Raw genomic sequence first — 14,272 nt, forward strand, 5'->3', positions numbered from 1 at the left:
AGTATTATAAACTGGAGCACACTGGAAAAGTAAAGAGCAAGAAGGTGGAAGAAGGTGGAGTGGCTAGAGTAAAAGATGACCTTCACCGTCACACAAATGCTCCTGATTTTAGGAGGGATGATGATAAGCACAAAATGTCCCGTAAAGCATTCAGCCAAAAAGAAGAAAACCATGCAGCTTACAGTGGAGATGTGAATAAACATGCTCCTCTGTTTACATGCAGGCAGTCAAGAGGAGGGGGAAGGAAAACTCACTCACTGATATCTTCTTCTGAGGCCAGAATTTATTTCTTATGAATATATTTTTGTTTCAAAAATATCAAAGAAGGAAAATGCCCCTCCTCTCCCTCTTCCTTCCCGCATAAGTCTACACAGTGACCCTGTGGAATCCTAATCCCCAAGGTATTTTTGAACCCAAATTATCAATCTAAAGGAGAAACATATTATATACACAATCCTCACGTCTCCCTGACTGACCATCCTTTAATGAACGAACACACACACACACACACACACGCACACACACCTCCAGGCTCATTTGAAATGTCTTTTGTTTTCACACACTGGAAATCAGTGATAAAGTGTTATGACCAAGAATTCAGCAGTTGGATTCCCTAACTATTTTTTGAATGTCACTAAGAACACACCAAGGGAAAATTAAATTATTTAATTTAATCACCGGGGCTAATTATTTTCTTTGCTGGTCCTGTAAAGAAGCAGTAGATGGAAACTCGCAAATATCACATTTATTTTTCTTAGCAGGAGGGAAACACTGGGCTGTGATTAAAAAGGCATCATGTTGCTTCCTACAAAATGTGTAATGGGTCTGAACTGAAAGAACAAAAAATGGCTACACCCACAAACCATGGTAAAAATTCTCCTTTTAATTGGGTAGGCAGTTCCCACAGAAATGTACATAGTACGTTGCAATTACATGTAAGTTAAATTGGTGGAGCTTTAGCGCTGATAATGGGATATTCTTCTCCTAAAACACTCTTTCATCCCCCAAACACAGAAAAAAAAGTGGCTTTTAACTCAAACGTCTTGGCTAATTGCACACAGCATTTCCCAAACACTAGCCTGTTAAGAGATTCTGAGGAGACCTGTACTATGGACCTGTTTAACTTCATCTGATCTAGCATTTCCTAAACTGAGGGAACCACAACGGATTTTTTTGCTTTATTGTTTTATTTTTGTTAGAATACCTAATGATAAAAAGACAGCCGGGGGGATATGTTGGTGAAGAAGAATTTTAGCTTTCATATCTACAAGATGTGTCACTTGATGACACAGCTGCTTGTCTTTAAATCTGCCCATTTTACATGTGTTACCATAAAGCAATTATCCTTCTATTAAAAAGAATAAAAAAAACTAGATATCTTAAATTTAAAAAAAAATTACTCATTTTGTTACTACCAAACTAGTCGCCAAAATGTATTTAACAAGGAGTAATTATCAAAATATTTTTATTGCAATTAGAACATTTTGTCATGCATTGCAACAGTTTTTTGGAACCATAAGAATATGGATAAAATGATGAAGACTTGGAATCTTAAGACTGTGCACAATTTCCTTCCTGCTGTTTTTGTGGATTTTCTTTTGTCACAAGAAGAATGAAATGAATGAGAGGGTTTTTTTTTTTTTTTTCACATTTTCAACATTTAGGATAAAAATCCAAATTCAAGTCTGAGAGAAAAAATTATGCATTCCTTACATATTTCTAATGCTTCAGTCATGCCAACTAGTATGTGAGATATTAGGGACATGAAAATGACTAAGATACAACCTCTCCTCTTGAGAAACCAATTTGAGTTACACATAATTACAACTCCTCTTATGAACTTCTATGGAAACTGCCTGATAATGTGTTAAATGTAAGCAGATGGGGGACACATGCACACCCATGGCTGATTCATGTCAATGTATGGCAAAAACCACCACGCTATTAGAAAGCAATTAGCCTCCAATTAAATACATTATTTTTTTCAAAGGTTATAGTAAAATTAACAAGAAGTTATAGAAGCACAGGGAAGGGAGAGGGTTGCCGCATAGGTGCAGGGTGTGCCAAATCTAATCAACAAAGACCAAAGCACCTGCATGACCGTGTCACGGAGAACAACCACATCAAGGAAAGGCTGTCTTTGAGAACGCACACGTCTCCACCCAGGTAACCAGCGACCTCACATTGCCCTTAGAAATTACCCTCTGGCATTCTATTTAGCCTGTTCCTTGGGTTTCCCAGGTCTCTCAGTGGTTAAAAAAAAAAAAAAAAAAAATCCACCTGCCAATGCAGGAGACACAGGTTCAATTCCTGGGCGGGGAAGATCCCCTGGAGCAGGCAATGACAACCCACTCCAGTATTCCTGCCTAGGAGACCCCAGGGGCGGAGGCATCTGCAGGGCTACAGTTCACAGGGTTGCAGAGTCAGACATGACTGAGCAACTAAAGAGCAACAATCACACTCACAGACGCCCACAGAAAGCCACTACAATTCAATTACAAAAAGACCGATAGCCCAAACAAAAACGGGCAAAGCGTCCGAACAGACTTTTCTTCAAGAAAGATACACAAGTGGCCAATAGTCCCACCAAAAATACTCAAAGTATTAGTCATGAGGGGAATTCAAATCAAACCTACAATGAGATACCGTCTTGGAGACACAAGGTAGGCTAGAATAAAAATGTCAGGTATTAACAAGTGTTGGTGAGGATGTAGAGAGAGAGAAATACTCACACATGGCTGTGGAGAATGCAGAATAATACAGAAGGTTTGGAAAACAGCCTGGTATTTACTCAAATGATTAAACACACAGTTGTCACACAACTAGCAATTTCACTTCTAGGCATATATTTGAGAGAATTAAAAACACTGGTTTACACAAAAACTTATAAACAAGTGTTACAAAGAATTAGTCATACTAGGCGAAAGATGGAGACATAATGCACATTAACTACTGAGTGCATATAAAATGCAATATATCTATACAAATGGAATACTATTTGACCACAGAAGAAATGGAGTACTGATGTAAACCACAAGGATGAGCCTTGAAAATATTATGCTAAGTCTAAAAAATCAGTCACAAAACACAATGTCTTCCATGATTTTGTTCATATTTCCAGAATACGGAAATCTATTCCCTGGTGGCTCACAAGGTAAAGAGTCTGCCTGCAATGCAGGAGACCTGGGTTCGATCCCTGAATCAGGAAGATCCCCTGGAGAAGGAAATGGCAACCCACTTCAGTCTTCTTGCCTGGAGAATCCCATGGACAGAGGAGAATCCCCAGAGACAAAGGAGCCTGGCAGGCTACAGTCCATGGGGTCACAAAGAATCGGACATGACTGAGTGGCTAACATTTCCACTTCACTTTCATAGAGACAGAATTGTATAGTATGTGAATTACAATGAATGATAGTCAATCAAGATGTTTCTTAAAGCATTAGGAAAGATATTATTGCATTTTAAAAACACATTTGCTGAACAAATGAATAAATATGTAGATCAACATACAGATAGACACTTCAAATGCTACAATATCATCCACCATTTGAAGACTTGTGTTTTCAAGTTGGTTCATTTTTGCCCTTAGGCACACTGCCGCCAAGTGGTGGTGGAAGCCTCCGTCTTACAGTGTGAATTTCAGGGGCTTGGGTATTAGGAATCCTCTGGAGGTTTCTTGCTTAAACATACCAGATGATACTAAAGATGAGTCCACACCTATGTAAACTTACTGAAATGAGTATATACCTAGATATATTAAGTATTAAATCAGAAAAAATTAGATACTGTGTTAGTCACTAAGTCATGTCCGACTCTTTGCGACCCCATGGACTGTAGCCCACCAGGCTCCTCTGTCCATGGAATTCTCCAGGCAAGAATACTGGAATGGATTGCCATTTCCTTCTCTGGATAGTATATAAGAAATATATATATATGTACACACACACACACACACACATATATACATACACATGATGCATATAATATGTGTATATATATATATATTTCCTCACTAGTCTTTAAAAACTGACAAGCACAACTGATACTAACTCTTGTTGCTGCTTAGTCACTCAGTCGTGTCCGACTCTTTGTGACCCCATGGACTGCAGCCCACCAGACTCCTCTGTCCATGGGATTCTCCAGGCAAGAATACTAGAGTGTGTTGGCATGCCCTCTCCAGGGGATCTTCCTGACCCAGGGATCGAACCCAGGTCTCCTGCATTGCAGGCAGATTCTTTACCACTGAACCACTAGGAAAGCCCTAACTCTTGCCGACTTTAATTAAAACACTCCTGTCTAATTTAGTCCCAGTCCTTTCACAGAGTTAAACTCCTTCTGGGGTACTGTGCACTTCTAACGGTTGAGGAAAACGTTGGCATGGAATGCCCTTTTGGGCAGCTTTTCACCCCTGTCAGCAGTTCTCCTTCTAAACCACAGATGGTCAATTCACCTTGCTGAGATTGTTAGGGCTAATTAAAATTATAGTCTTAGATTGCCTTTTTAATGCTCTGAATTAGTACATAGCCTTTGCCTTTCCCTCTGGGCTTCTACTTCCTTCCTTATCTGTCTGAGAAAGAACAAAATTAGATCGTAATCATTTCAAGGATAAATGCAAAACACTGTTCAAATTGTTTTCTCTAAAGAAAGAGGGAAGGAGAATCGAGATCCCCATGGTAGGCCTTAAAATAAATGTCTGTATAATAAATAAATAAACCCTACCACTCATCCAATTAGTAATTCCACAGCCAGGTGTAATTGCAGGAGTGATAGCAAATAATTTTTTTTTTTTTACTAACAGCCTGAATTTGCCTATTTTCTTATTCTAACACACTTATGCACACAACAAAATTTTCTAATCATCATTTTGGATAGAACTTCTGCATACGCTCATGACAATGGTGACCTCAAGGGAGGACAGTAACTATGATAAATCAACACAGTGATGGGAATAAGCAGCTAATATATGAATTTTAAAAAATTTAATTCTGCCCTACCTCATGCACTTGCATTCTACTTTTGGGGTCATATCTCTCTATGAAAAAAATCTTAACTAATTTCAATATGATCCATTTGGCAATTACCTTGTGAAGCATAATCAATGTAAACTTACCCAAGGCACAGCGTTTATGACTATGATCATTAAATGCATATAGGTGAGGGAGGTCACTGTTAATAAAGGCCAATTATAGAAAGACATGAAATTTAAGAACTGCAACTTGGGCAGAAACAATAAATTTTGAAGAACTTCATTCAACCAAAGAGTTACCACACTGCAATAAAAGAATAAATATTATCTTAATTAATATATCTTACAATAACTGCTTTCCACTCATGACTGAGAACCTAAGCCTAAAACCCAACATGGGTAACCCGCCAGTGAGTTTATAAAGGAGGTGACTGAAGACCTTAATGGAAGGTGAGTGTGCCACTTACTCTCCAAAGACAGATGCATCAATTTCTGCTTGGTCAATTACATGTGCTCAGAAAATAGCAGCAAATGACACATTATGTTTCAGAAAAAAAAACCAAACTGTAAAGCATATGTAAAAAATAAAAGGACACAAAGTCATATCAAGTTTTAATTATCATGTTTCCTTCCATTACTGGACACATCTGAGAGTTGATAGGGTGTGTGACAATTGACATGCTACAAGAAATTTGAATTCATACAGCCTATCTAAGAATTGACTTAGGAAACAAGCAAATGTTTTCAGTTAATTATATATTATTAAAATTGAGACAAATAAAATGAGAGGATCTAAAAATGTGATATCTTATATTTTGAAATCACTAAATAGATAATAAAAAATAAGAGCAGACATTAAATTTATAATGATATTAGAATTACATATAATCAATTGTGTAAATGAAAAAATGGCTTTCATTCACTGCTATTGTAATGTAAGAGGTAGAATTTTTTTTTTTAACTCCTAGAAATTTAAGATTGCCCATACTAACAGTGTGCAACCAATGTTGGTAATATACTTCACCATTGTAGCTTCTATCTCTATAAAACTGATCAAGGATATTTTTAACAGATATTAGTCTGGTTGTGCTGACATTACATAGTACCATGGACTGGGTGGTTTAGACAACTGGAAACTTAATGTTTTCACAGTTCTGGAGGCTGGAAGTCTAAGATCAATGTGCCAGCAGGGTTGGTTTCTGGTGAGACTTATCTCTTTGGCTGACAGGTGACGGGGTTGGTTTCCGGTGAGACCCGTCTCTTTGGCCGACGGGTGATGGCTCTCCTCTGTGTCCTCACATGGTTACTTCTCTGTGTGTGCACCGAGAGAGTGATCTGACACTTCTTTCTTTTCTAATAAAGACATTATTTCTTTTGGATTAGGGGCCCTGGCTTTATGGCCTCATTTACCTTAATTACTTACATAAAGGTCCTCTCTCCACACATACTCACAGTGGGGATTAAGATGTTAACATACAAGTGTGAGGGGAACATTTCAGTCTACTACAGTGGTGTATGATAAAACCGGGAGCCTATGGAAATCGTATAAAATATTTTGTTAGAAAATTAGACAGGGCACAGGGTTTATCCAAGGTCAAATACCTTTTTAGTGTATACATTTCTGCATTGATTCAGATAATTAATCAATTCAGACCTAAGGCAGTGTCGAATCTCCTGTTTATTAATGGTTGTCTTAATATATGTATAGAGGTGTACATGAGGGAACTGGGTAGATACAAAAAAGCATGTACATATACTCAGAAATGGTGATTATAGTTCTTAAGCCAGAAGTCTGGACATTTTTAAAATAAGGACTGACAGTATACCATTCTTTAGTTCCTTTTTTTAAAAAGCTAGAATTTTAAAATAATCATGGTGTTAGTGATTTAAATGAAATATAATCTGGCAACAGAATCCAAAGACTCTCCCTTGGTACCTGGAATCTCAAGCTTTCTCCTGCCACCATCACTTTTGAGGCTCTTTCTTTTATGAGAGCAGAGACTACCAGTTCTCATAGCTTCAGATTCAATGTTTACATGCAACAAGGAAAAAAACCTTACCAGGAAGTGATGAAGACAACTGAATGCATGAATTTGTAACTATATTGCAACTGCATCAAAGCCAGACCTCAGATCCTTGTGTAGCTTTCCAAAACCTAATGCAGTGCATGTACTCAAAATGGCTACCAAAATTGTATTGCTGGTTATTCTTATAGGTCAGAAACATTATATAAGTGGTTATTATTAACCATAAATTTATTTATGTATTTTTTATTTCAAACATGATTGTCCTTAATCTTATCTAATACAGATCTCTTCAATAGGTTTATATATTATGGAAATTTCAAATTCCACTTTAGGATGCAAATATTTTAAATTATATTTAATGAACATGAATTCTGAAACTCTTGAGAAAGACCACAGTGTATCTCTTTATCTTGTATGTAAAATTATATCCTACTTGAATAATCTGTTACTTCATGCCAGTTCACATATAAAGGCAGTCTAAGAAAAGACTATGAGTTGAAAGGCAAAACAAGAGTCTGATAAAATACATGACTGGGGGTTTCCCTGGTGGCTCCTGCTAATGCAGGAGACACAGATTCGATCCCTGACTGGGGAAGATCCCACATGCTGTGGAGCGAATAAGTCTGTTTGCCCTAGTGCTCCAGAGCCCGGGAGCCTCAGCCATGAGCCCACATAGTGTCTGAGACCCCGAGCTCCCCAACAAGAGAAGCCTCCTCGACAAGAAGCCCAGGCACCAGAACTAGAGAGTGTCCCCCGCTAATCGCAACGCGAGAAAGACAGCACAAAAAAGTGAAGACCCAGCACAGTCAAAAATGAATAAATTTTTTAAAAAGATTTTTTTTTTTTTTATGAAAAATGCTTGATTAAAGTGTATAAGCACATGCTTGGATTTCCTGTGGGATTTTATCTGATGAATAATTTAAATTATGCTTAAATTCTTTAAAATAATGAAAACCAAACATGAGTTAACACTGATAATGAAGTTATTTTTTCCTTAAGAAAGTAACAAATTATATTTTCCATAATGAACTCAGTCCTACAGGATGAGCTTCATTACAAATATATACCTTATATGATAAAATACTATAGAAAAACCCAAATGAATTTTTTGGCCAACTCATTATCAGAAGAATCAAAAACTATATCAAGGATTTTACTATATCTACATGTATTTTAAAGCCTGGATAGAATAGATAAAACAATGTTATCAACAACCATATCACACATTAAACCATGCCTTCTACAACAGTTCTAAATCATATTAAGTCTGTGGGAAATCCTTAAAATGTATACCCAGTTACCAAGAAGATTCAGGAAAGAAGTAAAAGGAAGGAAGGAAGGGATAGACAGAGGAAAAAGGAAAGAAACTCAAGATAAAAACACAGATCTATATTTAAAATTTAATAATGCATCTAATTTACATATTCAGCCTGCAACTGATAATAGATTTTTAGAAACAGAATACATTCAGAATAAAATGCATGTAACTCCATGGCTGATTCATGTCAATGCATGACAAAACCCACTACAATATTGTAAAGTAATTAGCCTCCAACTAATAAAAATAAATGGAAAAAAAAAGTCTAAAGGCAACCATAAAGAGAAAGACTTGGTATCCTACATAAAATTTAACCAAATCAGAACAGCAGCAGATAAACACATACTCAAAGTGTACAAATCATTGCTATTCTTCTAAATAAAAAGTTCCTGCAAATCAACAAACATGACTATTTCAGTAAATGTATAAAGATCAAAAAACATGGATAACAAATCATAAAATAGAAAACAAAAATTTCTGTAAAAATTATAAAACTGATATGGATTTAATAAGGATGCAAGTTAGAACTAAGAGACAATTTTTTTTTCCATTTATTTTTATTAGTTGGAGGCTAATTACTTTACAACATTACAGTGGCTTTTGTCATACATTGAAATGAACTAGCCATGGATTTACATGTATTCCCCATCCCGGTCCCCGCTCCCACCTCCCTCTCCACCCGATCCCTCTGGGTCTTCCCAGTGCACCAGGCCCGAGCACTTGTCTCATGCATCCAACCTGGGCTGGTGATCTGTTTCACCCTAGATAATATACATGTTTCGATGCTGTTCTCTTGAAACATCCCACCCTCAATTGTTAGAGAATGCTCTTTAATGAGGGGCAAACTTTGGTACTGCTGGTGAGAATATAAATTTTCCTTGACACTTTTCCTCAAGATATAAACAAATATGTAACAAAACTATAAAAATGATAAATCAGCTTAGTGCTTGCTTTTTGAAAAAATAAAATTCCAAACCAAAATAATGCTCAATAATTAAGGACTAGAGAACATACGTACATGCATAGGAATACACAGGGGAAGATGGTACAAAAGTCAAAATGTAAAAAAAAAAAAAAAAAAAGTCAAAATGTGTGCCTATATATATATGTCCATACATGTATTTCTTGGCTAGTTTATCTTCAGAAGTCAGTATTTATAGATGTTTGATTTAAATATCAATGACGCATTGCATGTCTAAATTAATAAATTAATTTGATTAATTAGACTTCATGTATTTGCACTTAGAGGTTTAGCTCAGGTCGCCACAAATTCTAGCTCATTCTATAACCACGTTTCTCTTATAATCAGTAATATACAAGGTAATTTCTATGGTAACTGATCTGTAATACCAGTACTTTGATGTTACAAATGCAAAAGTTGTTTCACAAAAAACTTCCATATAAAATAAGAGTAAATTAAATTGTTGCTGTTTTAAAGTTAGCTGATATTTTACTTAGAATAATGCTATTTCTAAACCCAAATAATTAGAGTCCTTTGCTTATTCTTAGTTTAATGTTTATGGTTTGATCAAAGAACAAAGAGAACATTCCCTCATCCATCATATACATTATTACATTGTGTACAGATGAAAGCATTTTTTGAACAAACTTTAAAGCCAAATGCAAACTTTAAAGTAAAATGTATAGCATGGTAATATTACAATATAGGTTAGCAGATATAATCAGTAGGTTGTATTCATTTCTACTGAATAATTTTTTAAAAGTCTATGATTTTTCCTAGACTCTTTAAATGGTAAAAAGATTCCAGAGGAAAAAAATTCAAAGACTGATAAACAAGTTTTTCTTGTTGCTACATGAGAAAGCAATTGAAATTCAAATATTAAACTACTTTCTCCAAACTACAAGATTCAAATGAAGCTGGCTAAAAGAAACCCGGTAGATAATACAACATTTTGTCTGACTGAGTAGCTACCACATATGAGAATTATTTATTTGCAAGGAGACACAATGACTTTGCCTATCTCAATTTAATGAACTTATCTGTGCCTCTTACATTTATTTAGATTCTTGCTATGCAAGCTTTCGTTAGAAGTATTTGATTTTAATGGTTCATTTTCAATCTAACATTTACAGTATTTCCATATTAACTAAGCAATTTTACCAATACATCTGAGTTTAATGTCAGAAACCCTGTCATCGCAAATGACATTTAACTTTTCTGCTCAAGTACCTACTTTTTTCTACAGTTTCTCTTATTTATTTCTCCCAGATATTTTGGAACCTTTCATTTCATATTTGCAAATTTTGTTCAATAATAATTTTTGATAGGTTTTAGTTATATAGCTGAAATAATTATACTAAGCAGTGATGTATCTGGATTTTAATCAATGAGCAAGGATTCAAAAACTGCATTCAACCCCTGTGTAACTAATTAACATAGACACAAGGACACATGTGGAGTATTGGGACTTGGCAATTTCACAGTAATAAACACAGAAAGCTTTTCAATGATAAGCATTTATAGCACCATGGTGATATATTTTGAAGGGTACAAGGTAAACTCATTTCAAATCATTCACTTACCCAAGACTGTGAGCTCTGCAGAAGCACTAATATTCTCATTTTTATATGTGACAACACAGGTGTAAGTTCCACTGTCATCATCTGTCACATTGGAGATAAGCAAGTTACTTCCACCCAATAAAGAATACTTTTTGGACCTGTAAGACAGAAGGCATATGACATTAGAGAGTACATTAAGTTATGTTTATATAAGACAAGGTATCTAAAGGTTTAAATGAACTCCATAAAAGCTCAAATTATAAAATCCAGGGCTCTGTTTCCTGGGAGCTTGATAATAGTGCATCTATTGATCAAAAATTCCTTCAAGGTAAACCACTCCCATTGGAAGACTGTAATCAAAGAAATGAATCAAATTAAACTTGAAATTGGGGCTTCCCTCATTGCTCAGTTGGTAAAGAATCCACCTGCAATGCAGGAGACCCTGGTTTGATTCCTGGTTTGGGAGGATCCTCTGGAGAAGGGATAGGCTATCCACTCCAGTATTCTTGGGCTTTCCTGTGGCTCAGCTGGTAAAGAATCTGCCTGCAAAGTGGGAGACCTAGGTTCGATCCCTGGGTTGGGAAGATCCCTGGAGAAGAAAAAGGTTACCCACTCCAGTATCCTGGCCTGGAGAATTCCATGGACTGTACAGTCCATGGGTTCACAGAGAGTTGGACACGACTGAGCAACTTTCACTCATTCACTCAAACTTGAAATTAATGTTAGTCCTGAAAAGAAACAATACATAATTTGGCTTGATTCTCTCATTTTTGGGTTTGAGAACTGCAGGTCCAGAGAAGTGATGCCTCCCAGTGGGAGTCCATGTCCTATGTCCTGACAACCAATTTAATAATCTTTGTACAAAGTTACATGTCATATTGCACTGTGCATGCCTGATCATATTTGAAGAACACATCTTCACATGCTGAAGCTGCAACCAGATTTATTGCATGCATTCATATTCTCAGAAGTATTGTGAAACCATACAATGTAGTGTTGTTATATAAATAAATACTTCAGGCAGATGAAACTTACAGATTAATTTATTGCCTATGAACCTATTTTGCCATGAAATATGTGTTCAAAAGTACCACATCAAATCTCAAAATCAATAAAACTAATTTCTAAAATGAAAACCAATCCACTTTAATCAAAATGTTTCCAACTGTGTTTCATTCTATTAAGAGTTTTCTTTCTAACTAAGCCTTAATACTAACATCTGGTAACTTGAATCCAGCCAAGTTTTGTTTTATCTTGAATATCTGTTACAGCTGTGACTCTCTATACTACTACTTTAGATTCAGATCCTCCAAAGTACCTTCTCTGAAGGCTCTGTGGCGAGGACCATCTCAAGGGCAACCCTGACTTTCTAAGTTTCATTTTATAATTTGTCTCATAGATTTTGACTCTACCCAGGTGGTGGTGCAATAGTGAAGAATCCGCCTGTCGACGCAGGAAAGGTGGGGTTCAATCCCTGGATTGGGAAGATCCTCTGGAGGAGGAATTGTGACCCATTCCAGCATTCTTGTTGGAAAATCCCATGGACAGAGGAGCCTGGCAGGCTACAGTCCATAAGGTCACAAAGAGTAGAATGTGACTTAGCCGCTAAACAACAAAAAATGTCTTTCATGTTCTGTCTAATGCCAAGGATGTGAAAAGACTATTCAATTGTCACCCAAACCCCTAGTATTAATAGATTCTTCTATCAAATTAGAGGCAGTTAAACACGAGCACATACTTTATGAAAGTCCTGCATTTATCATACCTGAGTTGGATGACTTCCTCTCCTCTTAGCCAGGTAAAACTCGGGGGAGGGTAGCCGGAAACACAGCACTCCAGGATGGCATCCTTTCCTTCAATGGCGACTACATTTGATGGTCTTTGCAGAAAATACAGCTGCCTGTGCAGTCCCGGATCTATGGGAGAAAACACAAGATCGCATCTGTTATGATAAATACTGAAAAGAAAAATGATATAGCTGGAACTATTGTTTTTTTTGTTTGTTTGTTTGTTTTTACAAAATGCTGTGATGGAGAGGAAGGAAAGAATGGAAAGATGTCAGTGAAACTTATAAAATAGACTCCTAGAAGTTTTTTTTCCATATCTAGTTTCTAAGATTATGATATTCAAATATTCTTGGCTGCTGATAACACCATGGTGAAGGCAAAGGGAAAAAGCTTGAGACTACAAGTCACTCATGCGGGCTACAGGTCCTGTTGACTTATTGTCATTAAAGAACAAGACAGTACCAGTAACTTTCCTAAACATTATCACCTGAAGCTCTTTGCTGTTTTCAGTTTGCCTGCCACGAATATCTATTCCAGGCTTCCCTGGTAGCTCAGTGGTAAAGAATCCACCTGTCAATGCAGGAGACATGGGTTTGATCCCTGGGTTGGTAAGATCTGCTAAAGAGGGAAATGGCAACCCACTCCAGTATTATTGCCTAGAAAACTCCATGGACAGAAAGAGCTTGGAGGGTTACAGTCCACAGGGCCGCAAAAGAGTCAGATACAACTTAGTGACTAAATAACAACACAATATCTATTCCACTTCCATCTGCTTTGTTTATTGCTTCTGTGGCTTGGGATGTAAGATTAAAAATAATATGCTAGAATTGTGTTAAACAAGTACTGAAGAATAGACTATAGAAGTTACTGAGAAGTATTTGTTGTCTTCAACACCAAAGTTACACTAAAGTTTGTTTTTTCGTGGTTATAACAATAAGTGTAGCTGTTTCTAACCCTTCTGTTTATTTTAAACAACTTTCCAAAGAATGGGTTTGTCCCTAGAGCTGAGATTCTGGACAAATGAGGAACATACTCCTTTATCCCCCATCCTCCTGTTGTTCTGTCTATACAACATTGTTCATTGCTACCAGCAGGTAACTGAGATAGTGTCTTTTTTATTGAGGTATCCTTGTTTTACAAGGTTATGTCTGTTCCTGCTGTCTGAAGTGAACTGGCTGTATGTATACATACATCTCCTCCCTCATTAACCCCTCCCCCATCGCACCCTTTTAAGACCCCAGGGCACTGAGCTGAGCCCCCTTCCCTGTGACAGCAGGTTCCCACTGGCTATTTTGCACATTGCAGTGCACACATGTCAATTCCAACCTCCCAGCTCATCCCCCACCCCGTGGTCGCCTGTCCATTCTCTACCCCTGCCCTGCAAATAGGTTCATCTGCATGACTTCTCTAGATTCCACATATATGGGTTAATATACAATATTTGTTTTTCTCTTTCAGGCTTATATCACTCTGTGTGAAAGACTCTAGGTCAACTCACATTTCCACAAATGTCTCAACATTCCTTTTTATGACTGAGCAATATTCCAATGGATATGTGCACCCTGTTTTCAACCTAAAGACTCATTCTATTCAGACCCATTTGATCCAAAAATTGCCAAGATGATATACCAAGTGAAATAATATATATATG

At 36.7% G+C, this 14,272-nt stretch overlaps 1 protein-coding gene across 5 annotated transcripts in view; it reads right to left on the reverse strand.

The window, feature by feature from the left end:
• The window catches only part of DCC (DCC netrin 1 receptor), a 1,226,177-nt gene that overhangs the window by 629,792 nt on the left and 582,113 nt on the right, over positions 1 to 14,272 (reverse strand). For all 5 annotated transcript variants that reach the window (XM_070452514.1, XM_070452512.1, XM_070452511.1 and 2 more), the window contains 2 exons: positions 12,600 to 12,750; positions 10,856 to 10,992 (listed from right to left, as the gene is read on the reverse strand). In XM_070452514.1, the coding sequence (XP_070308615.1) occupies positions 10,856 to 10,992; positions 12,600 to 12,750 (288 nt within the window). The remainder of the gene's footprint in view (positions 1 to 10,855; positions 10,993 to 12,599; positions 12,751 to 14,272) is intronic.

This window comes from Odocoileus virginianus, chromosome 22 (assembly GCF_023699985.2).
Source record: "Odocoileus virginianus isolate 20LAN1187 ecotype Illinois chromosome 22, Ovbor_1.2, whole genome shotgun sequence".
Lineage (NCBI taxonomy): Eukaryota > Metazoa > Chordata > Mammalia > Artiodactyla > Cervidae > Odocoileus > Odocoileus virginianus.